We start from the raw sequence: 22,232 nt of genomic DNA on the forward strand, positions 1-22,232 counted from the left end.
TTTTTAATGTTAAAAAAAGTATTTTAGTTTCCAAGAAAGTTGGAAACAATTTCGAATACATTTTTTAAATAGTGTTGAACATTATCTTAAAAATAATCACTTGACAACTTTGATTTTAATATTAAAATATTTTCAGTACTTTTGGCTAACTCTAAACAGTAAGTATTTTACCTTATATCATCATAATTCTCGTCAAATAAATGAATCATTAGCTAGTCAAACGCCGGGGCGGGCGGGGCAGAAGATGGAGCAGATGACTGCCCCTTATAATATCGAGTAGGCTAAAGGCCTGGGCTAAAGCTAAACGAGGAGAAAAGATAGCAAGGTAGAAAAGAACAGAGAGAAAAAAAATTTAATGGACAGGACAATCTAACATGATATCATAATCTCACCTTTTTATTTATTTAGGCCTATTCTTTTAATCGAGAACAAAAAATATTAAAGAACAATTAAGACCAACGAAATTCCGTGGACACTATTTTTTGAAGAAAACAAGACTAGTACGTGTCCCCTTGTTAGTGTCCACAGAATTTCGTTGATCAATAGTGTCCTTTCTTTTGTGCTTATCGATGTTTCTGTAAAATCTGTTATTTTCGCTAATAATTATTTTTCTTTTCTTAAAGGACAAGTCCACCTCAACAAAAAGTTGATTTGAATAAAAAGGAAAAAAAAATCCAACAAGCATAACACTGAAATGTCATCAACTGATCTGATGTAAAATTATGACATTTTAAAGTCTTGCTTAATTTCACAAAATAGTTATATGCACATCCTGGTCAGTTTGCATATCACATGAGTGACATCACTCACTCACTATTTCTTTTGTATTTTATTATATGAAATATGAATTATTCTAATTTTCTCCTCCGATTTAATTGTCCTTTGAAACAAATCCCCGGTGTAATTAAAATTGTTTAACATTTTAAGTCAGTCAAGTTATTCCTTACTGTCAAATCTGTAGAAATTGAAATATTGTATAATTCAAACAATAAAAAAAAGAATTATGCATAAGATATATCCCTATAATGCTCTAGTAAGTGAGAACTTCTTTATTTCATCCGATTTTGATGAAATTTTCAGCATTAATTATTGTGCTTCTCTGATTTTTCTCTATTGATTTGAATGAAAAATTTTCTGAGGTGGACTTGACCTTTAAGAGAGAAAACTAGAAAAGCAAATTGTTTTGGTTGTTTTTTTTATGATGATCACAAAATATTCGGTATGATGTTTGGAAGCTATTTTTCTGTTTTCAGTTTTTTACTTTCTTTTGTCGCCCTCTTCGGCTAAACTGTTACGGTAGATTGTGAAAACAATCACTCTAGCCTAGGCCAACACGATTTTGATCGGCTGCTGCTGCCTGAAATTGTTTTGGACATTCTTCTTCTGTCAAGTTTCTTGTTTCACCAAGGACTAAATTAAACCCAAATCACCTTGTGAACCTTGATACCGTTGCGTTATAAGTCTATCGCTTTTTCACCGACCCTAGTCACTCTACTTTCAAGAAAATGTTTCGATCAGTTTCGCGAATACATGCAGCTGCGTTAGCGAGAGTTGGAAGAAGATCAGACAGGGGAGTTCCCCCGGCGGCCCCGAGGGCGAGGCTCTGGCCCAGTCGACGCGGTTTGGGTTCTGAAGCAACTCCTTCCGAATCGTCTGCGGCGGGTGCAATCGGAAGTGTGGATACAATTTATACACTACGCCAGAAGAACACATGGAAATGAGGAGAGCCCTTAAAAAGGTACTAAGATTGTAATGTTGGCCAAATCGTGGTTTTGGAAACCACTCATAGATTTGTGTACGCGCATTTGTGTACAAAGTGAATGGAGGTGGAAATAGGGAACCGTTCGTGCGACTGAATAAAGCGCTGCTGTATGAAGTGAATGGTAGTTACCTATATCACGATAATGCCGTAATGTTCAGGGGCGGTATTAATTCTGAGATCCATTTTAAAATCAGTGAGATAAATACGGTAACCGTAAACTAAAGTCTCTAGTCTAATGTTACGAATAGGTACATCACTGTACATGTATTTGAGAATCATGGCATGAGAACTAACTTCATAATATCTTTATTTTTCATAAGGCACACCTACTTTTAAAGCAATATCAAAAAAATTAGAAACGCTGTTTTATAGCTCTCTCATCTCATTCAACCAATGAAAATCCATTCCACCAGGAGGTGTGGCAAAGTAGCGAGATTGCCTTAATTTATTGAATTCAAATGCGCTTGCAATCAATCATTCAATGAACAAGGTTATAATAATGCTTGCAATATACGTTACCATGGTTACTGCGTCTCTACATAGATTTCTTTAAAAAAATGAAGAAAGTACTATCTTTTTTTATGTCAATATCGCATCATTTCAAAGACAATATTAGTCAATAAAAGCTCGTGAAATAATTCCTAATTCTACAGGAATGATGTTAGGTGTTACTTTAAAAAACTAACATAATATTTCTTCATTTTCATTTCAACATTGAGGTCATTCATTTAGCAATATTGCTGAAATGAATGTCCCAAAGATAAAATAACCCCCATCTTATTTTAAGTTCACTTTTATTTTTCTTCATAGTAACATGAGCGCAACACGTCATCCGCATTGCAATGGTTAGATATGTAATAACTAATGGATATGTCAATGCAGGCACTACTTTGTTGCAGGGTGACCAGACGTCCCGTATTTCCCGGGATTGTCCCGTATTTTGCTTCTTTGTCCCGGCGTCCCGACAAACCCTTCCCGGGACGCATATTTGTCCCGTATTTCAGAATATTGAACAAAATGTATTTAAAAGTGACGAATTTTCATCAAAATAACCAACAGATGACGAAGCAGAGACAACAATAAAATCGATTTGCAAGTTCTACGGTGATTTTCTTGCTAACCCAATACATCGTAAACTAACTGGCCTCCTGCCATTGTGTGGCAGGCTACTAGCTAGGCATGTAGGATCTGAGCAGATTCTCTCCACCAAACATGCCAAAATAATCACAAAATCGGCGGGAAATTTGTATGACTATATTATGGGTTCTCAGATTACTGATTTGGAGATGTAATCTCGGAGGAACAATTAAGTTATTGAGTTTTCATAACTAGATCTAGTTGTTTCAGCTTTCGATTTGAGTCTTGTTGTGTATGATGCCGCGATGTTTCATCTAATTTTTAAGTAAAAAAAAATCACCTTGAAATTTTATTCATTTCTAAAACATTATTTTTAATTCTAAAATTATATTTGAAAAACACCAAATATCATTATGATTTTTGTTAGATGATTGGATTTTTTTTGCTTGAAGTTTGAAATTTTTTCCTCTTTCTTTCTTTTCTATCCTTCTTTCTTCATCCTTCTATCCTTCCTGCTTGCCCGTTTTTGTTCCATCTATCTTTATTTCCTATTTGTCTTTCCTGATCCTTTCTCTCTCTGTTCATTTTTCTTTCTTTCCCCTTTTTCTTACCCGTCTTCTTTATCAAATTTCCCGTTTTATATTCTTTCTTTCTTAAAACTTTTTTTCTCCCCCTCCCTTCCTCTCCTTTTTCTTTAAATTCTTTCTCTTCTTCCATTATGTTTTCATTCCCTCCTCACTTAAATTCTTTCTCCCTCTCTTTCCTCCTTTCTTTCATTCTTCATTTGAGTTTTCCTTCTAATTCTTTCCATTATTCTTTATCTCCCTCTCTTAATTCCTTCCTTCCCTCCTCCCTTCTTTCTCTGTTTGCTTCTTTCTTTCAAAGAATGAAGGAAACATTTTTCTTTCCTTCATTCTTTCTTTCCTCCTCATTTTTCTTATTTTTTTTCTTTCTCTCCTTTATGTTGTCTTTCACACATTGTATTCTTCTTCCATTCCCTTCTTTTTCTTTCTCTCTGTATTCAATTCAAAGAATGACGGTAACATTTTTCGCTCTTTTATTCTAACTTTCTTTTATTCTTTTTTTCAATTTTCCTATATTTTCCCCTTAATTTTTTCTTTCTTTCTTCTCAATTCATCTCTTTTCCTTCGTCTTTTCTTTCTCTCCTTCATTCTTTCGTTCACCCACCCTTCCAATTCTTTATAATTATTCACAGGTGTAACCAGTGGCGTAACTACGGGGGGCACGTGCCCCCAATCGGCTGGCCCCCCCAAAAAAAAACGGGGGGGGGAAGAGAAAAAGAGGGAGAAAGTGAGAGAAACGTAGTGGGAAGGAAAAAATTATTGTTAATTATGTTATATTATATTATAATTATGTTATATTACTTAAAAATAAAAAAAATATCATAACTTTATGAAAAATAATTTGCTCAGGGCCTATGTCTTCATTGTTCCTGAAGCTCGCATTGTCTGTTTAACGAGATATATAATCCTGTTGTACTAAAACGTCCCGTTTTCAAGTCAATATACACCAAATATATTTCCTCGCACTTCGAATTATTATTGTTTTATGCAGTGACATATCATTTTAAGGTCTTAATATCAAACATTTCACGTCCGCACGTACGTTCGCATTAGTGGATTAGTGAGATATGTCCGCTCTTCATGAATTCCTAAAACCAGTCCCTAAAATGTCCCTTTTTCTGATCCGAATATAAAAAATTTCAGCTTGCGCTCGCATCATTTGGTTAGTTAAATACGCATGGACTACGTGAATTCCAACAAACAAGCCATAGAATGCCCCTCTTCAGGTGTGAATTTCCTAATTTTTAACTCGCGCTTCGCGCTCGCAATATTTGATTAGTGAGAAGTGCATGTTAATCATGATTACAATGACTACAGGTGCTTTATGTGTTTGGATGCATATAATTCTAAAAAAATCAGCAAGCGCTTGGTACTCGCATTAGATTACTATGGTGAGATATGTATACTCTTATAGATTCCTACAATATAGTCCTTAAAGTGTCCGTTTGGGGTCAATATATACAAAAATTTCAGCTCGCGCTTCGCGCTCGCATTATGTGATCAGTAACATACATATTCGTTTAATGACACTGTCCTTAAAATGTCTCTATAAGTCAGTATACCTACCAAAAGAGCGCGCTTCGCGCGCTCACTAGGTGAATCAAAATTTTTGCTGGTGCCCCCCCAATGCCGTGACTCACGGTACACCACTGGGTGTAACACTGTGTAGCCTTCTTTGTTGATCTTTTTTGTCGATTGTCCCGTATTTCATTTTGTGAAATCTGGTCACCCTGCTTTGTTGCGTACTATCTTTAGATACACAAGATAAAATTTATCACAGATGAAATTTCAAATTTTATCTCAAAGATAAAATGTCATCTCAGAATACCAATTTCATTATAAGAGATAACATATTTTAAAGTTAAAATGACCTCAGAATATCGCCCCAGATCTAAGTTACCGACCTTATAACTTTTTTTAGTGGGCCTGGGGTGTATCAATAGGGAGTTTTCGATTTGCACATCGACTAGTGGACTGGGACGAAAGCAGACTATTATGACGCACTTTTGTCGCAGTCCACTAGTCGACGTGCAAATCGAAAACTCGCTATTATGTCCGATGAAGTGGGCGCTGGGCGGGGCAGGGTGTGGGCTAGACCCAAAGCTTCGGTCTCTGTTTTGTTGGTTGTTCAGCTGAACCAAATACAGGGACCGAAGTTCTAGCGCAATCTGTACAGGGATTCAATGGCCATATGTGTACTTAAGTTAAGATCTGATAAAATGGGGAAGTGAATTTGCGCAACAGCCGAGGTAAGTCACTGTTTTTGTTCCTTTAAACTTCATTTTTCTCTGGTTTTTTTTGGCAATTAATGCCAAAAGGGAATATAACTTTGCATTTTGGTCGCGTTAATTTTCAAAATTTTTATTCATTAAAGACAAAAATTGAAGAGCCCCGATGGGGGGATTTTGCATTGCAAGTCCCCTAATGGTGGCTGCACGATAGCGAGCCGTCTGTGTACGAGGAGAATAAAAAAAAGGTTAAAAAACTCCTCGAAACAGACGGCTGCCAGCTGTCTAGGTGTGGGCAGGTTTGGACCAAGGCAAAGACAGCATTAGGACAAGGCCAATGCGGCCGATTTATTATTCATTCATGAGGATGATTCTAGAGGATATAATTATAAATCATGTTCATTAATCAGTTATGATACCCAGGCTGAGCTGACAAAAAGTTAATCGTAAAGAGAGAAATTGTAAAAATAGCAGAAAACATATTGGTGAATAAGAAAGAAAGAATTTTACTTTTTTGATTTGTGACGTCATATGCTAGCAACTTTTCACATGGTAAAGACAATAAAATGTCATTTTCTCATATTAGTCCATTTACCTTCAGTATATCAGATCTAGACAAATTATTTCACACCTATTGAAAGAATAACAAAATGAGCCATCATCTCAAACCGTAACATTTTAGAAATTTTTGCATTTTACTTATAACATATATGCGGCAGCTGCTTATATATGACTTCACAAATCAAAAACTTTAAATTTTAATAACTTCCTTTAATTTAACTTCGACTATTTTTGTTGTTGCTATTTTACAACAAATTAAGGTGTATTTGTGATTCATACATCTAGCGTTAAGGCATGAGCAAAAGAGAGATTCGTGTATTGAAGTATTTTCAGCCTCTTTAAAACTTCAATATTTTAAATATCTCCTATTGATGACAAAAATTTAGACATTTGAAATTTGAAGCGAGTATTTACAGCTTCAACGAGCTAGGTGAGTATTATTTTCTCCCACCCCCATTTCTTTTTCCCTCATTGAATTTAGCCCTATTGAATTGCACAGTCCTTTTTTTTTGTTTGGATAATGGATATATTTTGAAAATTATTAACACTTTAAATCAGAGAGGAGAACAGATTTTAATTCGGATGATTTTGCACAAATATAGGTAAAATAAAAATATAAACTTTGTAATACTAGCCGACTTTTAGCCGTGTAATTTTTAGAATCTCATCTGACTATTCATTCAATCTTTGAATATCAACTTATTTGTTTAAAACTTAACAAAGCCAAATTTAGCTTTTAAAAGAACATTTCATACCATTTTACAATACAGCTGATTGACAAGGAGATCAACCCATATGTTGACCAATGGGAGGCAGAGAATAATTTTCCTGCTCATGAGGTAATGAAGAAACTTGGAGAAGCCGGTTTCTTGGGCATTACCAGACCAACAGGTACTTCTCATATGTGAATCCCCCTCCCCCAAAAGGGTTAAAAATCTTGTTTTCGATTGTATAGCCATAATGTCTCTAAATATCATTCTATTTAAAAGAAAGAAAAATACACATGTAGATATCTTTACCAGTAAGATAATTTTTGGCAATTGTTTGTTTTTCAAGTGTTTGCACTTCTTTAATTATATAAATCAAGACTTTGGTACACTGTCTTTGTCATCCCATCAAGGTCATTTTCATTGTCAGGTTTTTTTTGGTGATAAAAAAGATAACACTCAAAAGAAAAGGGGTCCCATATCACTTTAATAAGTTTTATTCAGTGGCATAATGAGCCAAACAATTTTAAGAGGGCTAGATACGACGCACATGTATTGTGTAAAATTAATAAAATGTTGCGAGCTAGCAAAAATTCAACTATTACAAAATAACCAATTTTGAGATAGATTTTGACATAATATTCTGAAAATAATATCATATTTCAGTTTCACCCTCCTTTCTTTCCTCTTTCCTTTTTTGGGTTGTGAAAAATTGGCGTGGGGGAGGAAGGCCCAAACCCCCCCCCCCAATCTGTACGCCAGTGAATTTTTGTTGTAAGAATGCAACATATAAAGTAGGGGAGACTGGGGTTAGTTGGAACATGGGGTAAGTTGAAACATTGAATTTTAAAGCCTGTGAAATAAATTTATGCAATACTGCCCCAAATTTATTGCTATTAATTATACAATAGTGTTGAATTATTATTGCAATAAATTGAGGGCAGTATTGCATAAATTTATTTCACAGGCTTTAAAGAAAATTACAATGTTTCAACTTACCCCATGTTCCAACTAACCCGGTCTCCCCTATCATGATATGACTGACATATCAATTTAGAATACTGTTGTAATTTTTGATAACAATTTTTTCAATTATAAAATTAGAAGTACTTATCTCTGTTAGTTTTTAGTGATAAAAATAACTAACCGTTCCCTCCAATCAAAAATGGGTCACATACAGTCACGTCATCATCACAGCGATACATACCGTATGTTACATGTGTATGCTCTCTTTAGCAAAATGTAGTTCACATTTGTTTCCCTTTCACGTCACAATGTCCAGGGATGCCAGTTTTCAGGCTAAAGCCTGAATTCAGGCTCTGGTAGTTTATTTTCAGGCTATAGTTTTAGCATTTTTGTGTACAAAATATTGTATTCTAGGTGATTTTCAGGCCCTCTAATCAATTCCAACTGGCATCCCTGAATGTCACATTCATGATTAAAACTGCATTTCAATTTTCTGTAAAGTTTTAAGGTAGATAAAAATAATATCTTCTGGGGCCCGTTTTAGAAAACTTCTTATGATAAAAAAATTGCAGTTTAAAGCTACTGAAATCATTTGATTTGATTGGCTGATGGTAAATTGTGCAGTTGTTATTCATTATGAAACAGGATATCGTTTATATTCAACCATGTTTCTTTGTACTAGAGTATGGTGGCCTTGGATTGGATTATACGTACTCTGTAGCGTTTGGTGAGGAGCTGGGTGGTATAACCTGCGGAGGCGTCCCTGGCGCCGTCGGGATTCAAACTGATATGGCCACTCCAGCTCTTGCCAGGTGAAATGCTATTACCCAATACCGTGTGAGGGAAAAAAAACTTCACACTTTTAATTTCAAAACCACTAATTTGATGAATGTTCTTGTCATGAACATGGACCTATCATTTAAGTGTCCTGCAAGAATTTTTTTTTCAAAAGCAGTTGATACCCCTTTTTTAAAAGTGATTGGTTAACATTGAATCGACTTTTAAAAAATCTGAGCTAGAAGGTCACATTTGTCACCTGTGTCAGTGATATGTTACAAAAATAAAGCCCAGAAAAAATTGCGTTCGAAAATGATTATTTAGTGCTTCAAAAATTGAAATATAAAGTGACCGGAAAGACCATCTTAATGTCATCCCATACACTTATGTGTACTATTTAGGTGTCTATAAGACGCCTATTTACAAAATCAGGGTTTGCCTTCTAGTTTTAGCTTTTCATTCTCAATAATGGTTGTTTTCAGGGTTTATTAGTTCTAATACACTTGTTTACATGTTTCATCTTGGTTTGAGAATTTTTTAAATCGGCTGCTCACAAAGTTAAACAATACCTTACAATATATTGGCAAATGGAGGTATTTTTGCTCTGATATAAGGTACATGTATGATAGTAATTAACCCATCCAGTGTCCATGAAACCATTATCTACAGAAAATTTGTTTCAAAATATCCTTTCACTTTAACTCAATATGAAGATTCTTACTAAAAGTGAGGAATAAACATTTTTTCATTTGATAAGAATCCTAATAAGAGTGACAATAGCATTAAAGGACAAGTCCACCCCAACAAAAGGTTGATTTGATAAAAAGGAGAAAAATCCAACACGCAAAACACTGAAAATTTCATCAACATCGGATGTAAAATAAGAAAGTTATGACATTTTATAGTTTCGCTTAATTTCACAAAAACAATGCAAATCGGCAGACTGATGACGTCACCCACTCATTATTTCTTTTGTATTTTATTATATGAAATATGAAATATTCTAAATTTCTCCTCCTTGTCAATTGAAACAAAGTTTATTTCTCCCTGAACATGTGGAATTACCATTATTTAACAGTTTATGGATAAGTCAAGTTGGTCCTTATTTTGAAATATTACATCTTACATTGTAAGCGCTTTGGGCCTAATGGGAAAAGCGCAGTACAAATGATAAGTAATAATAATAATAATAATTGTCAATTCTGTGAAAATTGAAATATTGTATTATTCACACAATAAAAAGCAAAAGAAACGGTGAGTGATGGACATCATCGACTCTCTCATTTGCATATCGCTGAGTTATGCATTTAACTGTTTTGTGAAAAATAAGCGAAACTTAAATATGTCATAACTTACTTATTTTAAATCCGATTTCGATGAAATTTGCAGCGTTATGTTTGTGTGATTTTTTTCTATCGATTGAAATCAACAATTTTCTGGGGTGGACTTGCCCTTTAATGTATAGCCAAATATTACAAGTTCTGACTTAATAAAATACATGTATACATCTGCATTCTATTGCATGAATTTGCTATTGATTAGAGATGATTTTTTTTTAGTTTATGTATGTAGAGCAAAGTGGAACCAGCACTGTATGCAGAAAAAATATAGGCCTGTATTAATTTTTGCAGTGGCTATTTTTCCCAACCCACTCTCCGAATCTACATTATTGGATGGGAATTTTTCAGGGCTCTTTTTTTTAATTTTCAAGGTCTCTTTGTGCACTTCGGGGCGAGATCGAGCCACCATGTGATATTTTTCCTGATTGTTTGACAGTAGAAATTTTGATGATGAGTACAATAACAGAAGTGAAGCTTTTGAAAAAAAAGTTGATCTACATGTAGGTGTATGTTGAGGTGTGAACTATACCAGCAAATCATATCCAGTGAGTTTATCATTATACCAGCCTTTCCAACCCCGGGGGGGGGGGGCACTTCCATTCACGAGTGGATACCATGGGGTCTCGAAAAGCACCCTAAACACGTAATTTCCATATTCTGAAAATTATTGGCGTGTGAAACTCTACCCTTAACAAGTATAGGAAACAAATCGATACTCTTGGCAAATATTCCTGAAATGAACCCCTAAACAAGTACAGGAATGTTTTATTGTTACGGGTCCTTCGGTCGTCGGCTTTACCTTATTTGGTTTAGTACGACCCCACCTTCTACACCTCGCACAAATCGGACACTAAACACGAAGTGTTGGGGCAAAAAGGACATCCTTTATAAAACATTTTGATTTTTTTATCATCCCCGCAAATTCGACCCTAAACACGTAATTTTCCTAGCGAAATAGATACCCTTTTTTCACTATTTTTGTGTTTTTGACACCCTTTTCACGTTACGTACGTAACGTGTCCTATCGTGAAAAAGACATCCTATTTACGTGTTTTTTTGGTCGCACATGGTATCCACTCGTCAATGTAAGTGGCCCCCCCCCCCCCCCGGGTTTCCAACATAACTAGAGGTGTTTATAAGCCAAATGACAATACACTACTATGCATGTACATGTGTGTGTACATGAATCAAAGGTTATGTTACTTATCATTCATTATCAAAATTATTACTAAGCATGGTCTCTGTAAGTGTGTCTAATCTATCATCTATTACAGTATTAAACATAAATTAAAAAAAAGGTTTGTATCTGCTGCAGCTTATATAAAGTAAACAAATCACTTGGGACTGTGTATACTGTGACACTGCAGTTTCGTTTGATAAACTCTTCACATGCTGTTGATGCCAAAAATTTTGGTGGGGAGTGACATATGTCTGAACCATGTGAAAGAGGAAAAGAACTACTTGAGGTAGACTGGAAAACACAAAAGTTTGTTTATCTATTTTTATGTAATTAAATTTTATTAATTTTATTACATGTTTTAAACTAAGGTCTGTCTTTTTTTTTTTGGGGTGGGGGGGTGGTACATGAACGTAGAGTGAAGAGTTATTAAGGGGAAGTCCACCTCAACAACCAACATAAATTTGATTTGAATAGAAAGAGAAAAATCAAACATATAAAAATCAAAGTGTAGACACTGGAAATTTCATCAAAATTGGATGTAGGCCTACTCTGAGGCCAGAAAAGCTATTAGTGAAATCATGCAATTATGTTTCTGATCGTTTCTTTACTGTGATACTCTTCCTTTTGTGGGAAGGGGTTTTGAAAATTTGAAAATTTATAGAATTGTTATCATTGAAAGAAAGAGCAAACTATGGTCCATATATATGCTGAAGTCCAGTGTATCTTTCAATAGGCCAAGGTCCAACTTCGTGCGAAACATAAATATCCATCATATTCCACAATCGTTAGAATAATATTACATGAAAATAAAGAATTGATTAATAATTTATATCAACAATATCATGAATAAAACTTCTTTCGATCCAACTCACCTCGTTGGCTGGACATAAATAACGTTTGCATGGCAGTAATGTTAAAACAGATTTTGCAGAGGAGCCGTAAACAAAGGTCTCCTTCTATAGGTCAAATAACAGCAAAGTGACAAAATCAAGAAAATAGTTATTTTGGGTTGTCATGGCACTTTGCGCGCATTGATATCATAAAAATATAATCAAGAAAATATGTTTTATAATTACACTGAATTGGCAAGTTAGACCTAGAAAGTGTTGGAAAATATAAACTACTATTATACACAAGAATTATGATCCAATTCGTTCGATTAACAATTTAAATAATGTGAAAACAAAGAATTATCTTTAATTATCGGAAGAATCACTGGTAAAGAGACTTAAAACTAATTAGCGCAGCGCGTAGACAATAAAGTAAAAAACGCGCATCCACAAGGGGCGCGGGAAGCTGCCAACATGAGATTGGGGGCAGCCACAATCATCATTATCATTATCACTGTCATCATCCTCATCATCATCCTCATCATCATCACCATCATCATCAACATCATCACTGTCATCATCATCATGATCATTGAATGATTGTCATTTCTATATTTTGCTAAAGAGACAAAAAGTATAATAATTATCTTCAGTAAGCATACTGTAGTTTGAAATCCAAATCTCTTTGTTGAAATATATTCAAGGTTTGGATCGGATGAGTTGAAGAGGAATTTTTTAGCTCCTACCATTGCCGGTGATATGGTAGCATGTCTTGGAGTAAGCGAACCAATGGCAGGATCAGATGTAGCGAGTGAGTATTTAATCACATTCCATCTTCTTATCCAACTATCATTCTAGGTTTTAACTCCTATGGTCTGTATTCTTAGGTACAGTTTAACTTACCGAGTAGTGCATGTCTTACTCAGCGTTATAAAATTGTGGGAAGTCGGAAATGTCAAAATTTTGCTAACATCCTATATTTTCTATAGTTATTGTGCTATTTCCTAATGCTTTAATGGCCACGGAAGATTATCTATTGTTACAGGGGGTGCTGTGACAATGCTCAGCAACCCCAGTAACAATAGACTAATCCGGGGGGGGGGGGGGGGCACTCAGTAGGTGGCTTCAAACCGCCTCGATCATAAGAATCCCCGTTAAATTACCAGAACGTTTTTAGGCTAAAAAATACCCATTAATTATTCCTGCATTCACACTGCCCCAAAATACACCCTTCGGGATAAGTTCCTGAAGTTACGAGCATGCGCAGTGTGGTCTGATTAGCAGGCAAGGCGTGAGCTTCAAAATCACTAGCCCAGCAGCCACCCACGGCTGAAAGTTCCAGTAAATTGCTTTCACATTGCCAAAATACCTGCAACCTTGGAAAAATCCCTGCGAAAGGTCTTTTTTCGCCAAGTACCTACTCTTTAGCGGGTATTTTCTTTTGGGGAAATTACGCATAATTTGCTTTCACATTACAAAAATACCTGGTATTTTCTGATCGGGGTAAAATTCCCGATCAGAGAATACCTGGAACTGACGAACTTCGAGGCGGTCTGAAACCACCTAGTGTATAATGCATAGTGGGTATGTGCCGCGGAGGAGACCCCCATTTTTACACTCCAATTTCCGTTCCAAGGCATAGCATTTATGTCTTATTGGGAAAAAGAACAAAGAAAGCCTCTCCAAAGCATAGCATTTTCTTCTTATCGAGAGAAAGAAAGAAATCCGCTCCAAAGCATCTATTCACATATTTTTCGTTACGCCGAAAACAAAAGAAATAGTGAGTGATGGACATCATGGACTGACTCACCTGGTTGTGCATATCACTGTATCGTGAAAAATAAGCAAAACTTTAAAATGTCAACTTATTTTACATCCGATTGTGTTGAAATTTTTAGCACTATGCTTGTTTGATTTTTCTCTAATTATTCAAGTCAGCATTTTCCTGGGGTGGACTTGACCTTTAGTTAATTCTAACGTGTGATGGTCTGTTATTTCTGACCATTCAACAAGAGGCAACATCGTAGTCAGTCATAAGTTTCCATCATGCTGATGTGATATATTCTGACCATTCAATCTCTGGAGCCAAGAAGGACTATACATTTCTGATTATGTGCTGTCATTAACACGGCTTGTACTGTTTTATCAAGTGTGTATTATCAAGAGCATACAACGTGAAAATAAACTTAATACCAGTTCTCACAATAGTAATGTGCATAGATGCTGATTTTGTTTTTGTTCTTTTAGCTCAGCGCGGGGGGGGGGGGGGGGAGGAGCTGCCCCCAGAAATTGTGAAGACTTGCATTTCTACTGAAAAATAAAATTTACCAAAAGTATGCACTAAATCCTTAAATTTCACTTTACAAAAGGCAAAAGGGCCCCAACGATATAAGAACAGCACAACACGTAAAAAAGTCCTTCTTGGCTCCAGAGCTCGAGTAACAGAATGTCACATGATCAGCAAAATGAACACCCATGACTACAATGAGCATACCTGCACGATGTAGCCTCTTTGTCAGAAATAATATAACTGTCACACATAAGAATTAATCAAGGAGCAATTAGAGCCCAACTTATCATATCATCCTAACCTCATTATCTTATTTGTAAGTTAATTAATCCAAATGAAATGTTAGGCTTCTTTCTTAGGAACTGGAAGCAATGATAAATCTTTGCGTTTATTCTGTTAACATAGTATTACACTTATACACCAATATATTATAATGATTTCTGTTAATGAAAATATTCTGTACAAAGCAAATGAAGGAAATACTTCTTTACATATCAAATACTAGTAAATTGAACTTGAATTGAATTCTTAAAAAAATATATAAAAACTCGGAAAGAGCTGGTTGCACTTATCACATCAAGAAGATGATAAGATTTTAAGGGCATAAGGGTTTGTCAATAATAATAATTATACTTGCTTATATAGCGCTTAATACTTACTTTGTCAGAAGTCTCTAAGCGCTCTACAGAAAATGCAGCATAATTACCCTGGCTTTAGCAGTGCAGCTGTTACGCGCGCTGCGTTTCAAGGAATAAATTCCTGCCAGGTACCCATTTACCTCACCTGGGTTGAGTGCAGCACATTGTGGATCAATTTCTTGCTGAAGGAAATTACTCCATGGTTGGGATTCGAACCCACGACCCTCTGTTTCAGAGTCCGGAGACTAATCCACTGGGCCACAACGCTCCATGGTCAAGTAGTTTCAAGGTATTCCTGTAATACCATGATACCACACTGAATGTATTCGATGTCTATCTATTTATCTATTTTGTTCCTAAATAACCACATTTTACCCCATTCTATATAACATCTTCTTAGACAGAGACTTAAAAATAAAAAGAACCCACAAAAAATAAAGCTTCTAAAATTCTAACTGCTCTTAGTGTATTTTGGCTACCAATGAAAGTTTGTTGACCTTTTGACTTTTCCCTTACCTTGTCTTGACCCTTTATATCCTCTGGATAAGGACTTCTGACGATGGACTTATCAAAATACAAAATTAAAAAATATACACATGCAAAAAAAAACAAGAAAAATTAGCTTTCCTAACACCTTCAGTATAATTTGCCATTTGCCAAAAGTTTGTTGACCTTTTGACATTTCCGGTCATAACTTTAAACGGGGGTCAAGAGTATATGGTTGTGTACACTGTCTTGTTCAGTATAACAAGACAAACAATTTGATGTCTCACTCGACAGCATTGGGGCAATTTAAAAATTGACCCCTATTGACCCCATTTTGACCCCTAACAACATGGTCAAGATGACCATTAGAAATTTGTCACCAAGTTGAAACTTGTTCCTTGTGATGACCCCAATCACATAAAAGTGAAAAATCAGACTTAGCCTGTTTGTCGAACTAGCCGTCAATATGCTGCCTGACTATGATATAAACATCTATAAATGAAGTAAGTACACAATATGGACATCCAAACTTATCAGAAACATCAATGAAATTGAATGGGCAAAAAAGTCGAGAGGATAATATCACCAACTTTTTTTTTGCTTGAAATTTCTTTTGACTTCACCATAGACATTAAGACCAGAGCTGAGAAGAAGGGAGATGATTATGTAATCAATGGTAGCAAGACCTGGATAACCAACGGTCATCAAGCAGATTGGATATGTCTTCTGGTCAATACTGGAGATGGACCGTCACACAAGAATAAATCACTCATCTGTGTACCTCTGGATTCTGAAGGTAAGGAACTTGGTAATTAGTATTAGGCAATAGTATTTTGTATCATATAGGCCAGCCTTCAAATGGAGCTTTATGTTTTGTAGAATTTATTAAGGCCTTACCTTAGATTACATCTTCCACATGATATGTGTGCATAGCATAGCAAGACTATAGGCGCCGTTTTTCCGACAGCGGCGGGGTCAACATCAAATCTTAACCTAAGGTTGAGTATGTCATCATTACTGAGAAAGTATATGGACCTAGTTCATGAAACCTGGATATAAGGGTGATCAGTATTAAATTAGTGAACATTCTGCCTGAGTTTGAGGTCACATGACCAAGGTCAAAGGTCAGTTAGGGTCAATGAACTTTGGCCATGTTGGGGACATTTGTTGATTTTCATCATATATTTGAATGTTTATGGATCTGGTTTTTTAAACTTGGACATACGAGTAATTAAGTATCACAGAACATCTTTTGTTAGGTAATTAAACTTTGGGCGTGTTTTGGGTATTTGTTGAATTGACATCATTACTCTGAAAGTTTATGGATCTAGTTCATGAAATGTGGACATAAGGTAATCAAGTATCACTGATTGTCTTGCACAAGTCTTTGGTCTCATGATCAATGTCATTTTAGGGTAAATGAACATAGTGTTTTATTATATGAATTGTATTTTTGTGAATAATAATTCTGTAGTCGATTTCAAAGTCATCACTGCTGCTATATTGAATTGGGTAATGCAGGTGAGACTGCCAGAGGTGATCCACTTCTTTAACTCTCTGCCCGCCACGGATGACTCGCGGCACATACAGCGGACTGCCAACGACGACTCAAGTCACAGTTCGCACACAATGCATAAGGCACCCCAAAATTAATGTGGCGCAGGGGGGATAGTGTACGTGGCGGGCAAAGAGTTAACTTGGGATTTAGCCCCCTCCCATCCCAACAGGTTTTAATATTCAAGTTTGTAATGAAGAAGTCATTTCAGTTTCTAACGAATGGACTACATACATAATACAATGCACTTTCCATAAGCCCTAGTTGCTTAGAAATGCATTCTTTGTTGTATTTTTGCAGTATGTTTAATAACATGTTATTTTCATTAATGTTGAGATAACTGAATATTGTTTTATTTCATTTTATAGGTGTTACCAGGGGAAGAAGAATTGACAAGTTGGGCATGCATTGTTCCGACACGGCGGAGCTTTTCTTTGAAGATGTGCGTGTCCCCCAGAGTAATGTGATTGGTCAAGAGGGGGCAGGCTTTTTTTATCAGATGTTACAATTCCAGGAAGAGAGGTTGTTTGTGGGAGCCGGGGGTAAGAAGGAAAATTGTTTTTTTTATATATCAATTCATTTTCAAATCTGCACATTAAAGAAATACAATATATGCCCAGGGTGGTATTCTGAGATCCATTTTATCTCAGATAAAATAAAATATTTTATCTCCGTTAAAATCAGTGAGATAAAATACCCTTAAAATCTCTCCGATTAGGTATTCTGAGAACAATTTTATCTTCATTTTATCTCTGTAAGACACACCCATTTTTTAATCAATATCCAATTATACCCTTTTCATAAACCTATCCTCCAATTAGCCGCCTAAGAGTAATGCGGATAATTCAATAAAAATTGCGTTCATAAACTCCGAAAATAAGCCGCATTATTTTTACGAGCGCCCGTCCTGAAAAAGGGGGATAATCGCCATGACAACTGGACACTCCCCCTCCGATGCGGTTGTGTTGGAAAAGGGTGACCTTGTGACCGCACCATGGCAATTATCCGCATAATTTGGAAATGCGTTCATAAACTCAAAATCTTGTCCCGATGCTGCTATTATGCGGATAATAGCAGCATCAGAGTAATGCGGATAACTCTTGTCCTCCTCCAATTTTACGACCAAATTATGCTGCTATTAGCCGCCTAATTCATTTTAATGGGGTTTATGAAAGGGGTATTAGAAACACACTTTTATAGCTCTCTCAATGAATAAATCATTTTTGTCTCGCCCACCATACCAGAGGTGAAGGCGAGACTTAGGTATCCAAATGTTGTCCGTCGTCCGTCCGTCACAAACTTGTAATGACACATAACTCCACAACCGTAAGTCGCTTTTCAACCAAACTTGGATGGTCGATGGACTTGGGGGGATCTGCATGTTATGCTGCAGTCGGAGGTCACATGGTTAGGTCAAAGGTCATTTTGAGGTCAACGTTAAAGTTTACATGCAAGACTCTATTATGACACCTAACTCTGCAACCATAAGTCACTTTTCAACCAAACTTGGATGGTCAATGGACTTGGGGGACCTGCATGTTATGCTGCAGTCAGAGGTCTTATGGTTAGGTCAAAGGTCATTTTGAGGTCAATGTTGAAGTTTACATGCAAGACTCTCTTATGACACCTAACTCCGCAACCGTAAGTTATTTTTCAATAAAACTTGGATGGTAGATGTACTTAGGCGACCTGCATGTTATGCTGCAGTTGGAGGTCACATGGTAAGGTCAAAGGTCATTTTCAGGTCAACAGTAGAGTTTATGTGCAAGGCTCTTATGACAAGTGTTATTCCATCACAGTCATTTCACAATGAAGTTTCGATATAATTTTCTTGCTTGCCCTCGCAAATCACGATATTTCTGGTTATTTTCATAAGTGGGCGAGACACAAAATTGCTTTTGCCTTGTTCTTAATTTTCATGCCAACATTTGGAGTCAATTCACCTAGAAATATTGACAAAATCAATGTCGTGGAGATAAAATAGCCCCTACCCTCTTAAGTTTATTTTATTTTTTCTTCAAAGCAGCTTGGGCGTAAGCACGTCACCCACGTTGCAATGGCCAGATATGCTGTGGCTATGTATGCGCAGCCACTACTCTGTTGCATATCACCATAGATACACAAGTTAAAATTTCAAAATTTATCTGAGAGATAAAATGTCATCTCAGAATACTAATCTCATTTTAAGAGATAAATAAAATATTTCAAAAATAAAATGACCTCAGAATACCGCCCAAGGACACTTCACTTAAACAAGAAAATGCAGGGCAATAACATTATTTCAATACAGAAGAAGAAAAAGGACAAATCTTAGAATATAATACAATAAACAAAATATCACATTATAATGACTAAGAGAGACAAAAATGGAAAACCGTAGTGTTAATATCTAGAAACACCAGCAGGTGCCTTTTAGGGACCGGAACAGGCACAGCGCAAGCTGTAACCGGTCAAACGTCACCCCAAGAGCCACTGATGCCCATGAAAACAAATTTCAGTGCTATTTCATCATCATGCAGTGCTAAAATAACACCCGATAGGGAAAAGCCAACGTCATGCATGGTGCTGTACCTCACAGCACTGAGACATCCAGCCTTTACAATCACTGCCTCAGCAGACCTTGTATCAAAACAAATGTAAATATGGACTTATTGAAAATTAGAAAGTGGGTCATAATCCTTATCCTAATCATAGTCATAATCGTAACCACAATCATCTTGATTATAATCATAATCATAGTCTTAATTCAGTCTTGATGATTAAGTACTTGGCCTATGGGAAAGTTGTCTTGTCATAATATACTCTGCCGGTTGCCAATTTGAAATTTATATTTTCTTATTGCTTCTGAATTCTTTCTTTCAAACTTTCACTATTCTCCTTAACTTATTTTTCTCCTCTCACAACATTATGTGACCAAGGTTTGATTCTCCTTTATTGATATTGGATTGTCCTGTATTCCCTTCACACATGAATAGTCCTCCTACCATTGGATATGATGATAGCTGATACCATTGAATACACCAAGAATAGGAAGGTGTTCGGCAAGTCAGTACTTGACAATCAAGTGGTTCACTTTAGATTGGCCGAGCTACAGACGGAGGTCGAGCTTCTCAGATCACTCCTCTACAGAGCAACGGGTAAGACAAAACCTTGGAAAGATTTTGAAAAAAAATCAAATTGGCTGATTTCTGAATCATTAGCATAGAGGTTGAAATGAAGTTTGCCCATTATAATTAAGTATTACCGGTAAACTTTCATCAGAATATGTGCACTTGGTCTAGAAACATTTCTTCTCATATAGTCATCAATATACAGTCTACATCCATTTGGTCTATTATCAGTATGGTCTTATTGCTATTTTGTCTTGATTACACTTGGTCTAATACCCTAGTTGTATCATCGTCATTTAGTCTAATGAACAGTCTAATTTCCACCTTCTACAGCTGTTTTGCACTTACTATAAAGTGTTTGTTGAAGGATTATATTCTTCATAAAGAATTATAGAACAGGGTATTAGACTTTGTAAAAATATGCAATACTTATATATTTTTGTGTACACGAGGTTAAAATATGAATCTCATGATTTGTAAAAAGTACTGTACTGTATATGCTCTTATTGCAAATTAAAACCAGTGACCGTATAATTCAATTTGATAGACACAGTTCATGACCCATCAGTAATATGCCAGTGATGAAAATAATGTACCTAGTTTTTTACTCCATGTGCATATGTAAATAATATTTATTGAACTGAAAGCCATATTTAAAGGGTCAAAGTTTATTGGTCATCTTGTTTAAAGGCTATAAAGGCATGAAATTATTGTTTGGAGAAACTGATAGCCTTGATATTTACCAGAATGTGTGTACTAGTGATATGAAATCACAATGTGTCATCAATAGAATAGATAAATAGTATTTGTCTTGTTTTAAATTGTCTATTAGCCCTTTATGTCCAGGGACAGGATGTGACCAGACTTGCATCAATGGTCAAGCTCAAAGCTGGACGTCTAGTTCGTGAGGTCAGCGATGCTTGCCTGCAATACTATGGTGGAATGGGCTTCACATCAGACATGCCTATTTCAAGATACTACAGAGATACAAGGTAAAGTCAATTATGAGAAGTGAAGTGAATAGAGAATTCTATTGACATTGTTAGAACCACATAAGCTTCAAGACTGTAGTTAATTAGTTTGGAAAGCAATTCACTCAAATTGAAGCAAGAAATCAACTTTTGCTGTAAACCACTCAAATGACTCGACTGTTGTATGTGTTGACCCACTTCATTTCATATTATTGAAGGTAAATATCCATTGTAGGTGGTACCGATAAAGTCATGCTTGCTATTTTGTATCATCATTTCTTACATTTGAAGGATACTTTCTATCGCTGGCGGTGCCGATGAAGTCATGCTTGGTATCATCTCCAAATACATGGGATCTCTACCAAAATGAATCAAAAGGTAATTTCATTGCAAAAAATAAAAATCTAAATAAAATTCATGTTTCTTTGTTATATCAAACAACGTATTATGTTCTTTGTTATATCAAACAACGTATTATGCTCATGATTTTGTTGTTAACTTTCCACTGTGTCCGTGGCTCTTCTCCCCAGTACCTCATTTCACTGATCAAAAGTTATACCCCTTCAAGATCCTTACGTTCCTCCTCTACCAGTTCTCTTGTTACCCCCAAAGATTTCAAAACCTGGGGGAAAGATCATATGTTCACTCATCCTCCCAATTTATGGAATAGCCTCCCTGAAAACATTTAACAGTGCTTGACCTCTGAAACTTTCAAATAATCTAAAAATTTCTGTTCAATTCTTCTTAATTTTTTAAAAATAATTTCCTAAAAAGCGCCTTGAGCACTCTACAGAGTGGATTTGGCACAATATGAGTCTAATTATTATTATTATCACTTGTATTTCTTCTAGATGGATTTCTTACAGTGTATCCAGACTCTGAATGCAGTAATGTTGCATTGAAAGTTATTGTAATTTACTATGTTGTACAAGTATATCTACACATTGATCATGCTATTTCTTGAAAATAGTATAGTATTCTATAATAGATTACATTAATCATTACATGCAATCAATCATACAAATCAACTGTACAATCAGTCGTAAAGTTTTGTCTTGGTGGCCATACTAAACATTACACATCACTGCTGGAGCAATGCACAGTATCACAAAGAAAGGGAAATTTTCATGGACCTGTTGCAGGTAGCATGTCAATCAAATGCAAACAAAC

The 22,232-nt window shown here is 35.8% G+C and overlaps 1 protein-coding gene across 1 annotated transcript; it reads left to right on the top strand.

Moving 5' to 3' along the window:
- Positions 1–1,289: 1,289 nt before the first annotated feature.
- Positions 1,290–21,990, top strand: LOC121411644 (probable acyl-CoA dehydrogenase 6). Its single transcript, XM_041604459.1, is given in 11 exon segments — positions 1,290–1,694; positions 1,697–1,738; positions 6,983–7,103; positions 8,568–8,697; positions 12,717–12,823; positions 16,055–16,222; positions 17,350–17,523; positions 19,957–20,118; positions 20,924–21,083; positions 21,354–21,440; positions 21,914–21,990. Coding segments are annotated over 10 exon segments (1,332 nt in total). The 5' UTR covers positions 1,290–1,505; the 3' UTR covers positions 21,433–21,440; positions 21,914–21,990.
- Positions 21,991–22,232: the final 242 nt, after the last annotated feature.

This window comes from Lytechinus variegatus, chromosome 3, assembly GCF_018143015.1.
Source record: "Lytechinus variegatus isolate NC3 chromosome 3, Lvar_3.0, whole genome shotgun sequence".
In the NCBI taxonomy this organism is placed as follows: Eukaryota; Metazoa; Echinodermata; class Echinoidea; order Temnopleuroida; family Toxopneustidae; genus Lytechinus; species Lytechinus variegatus.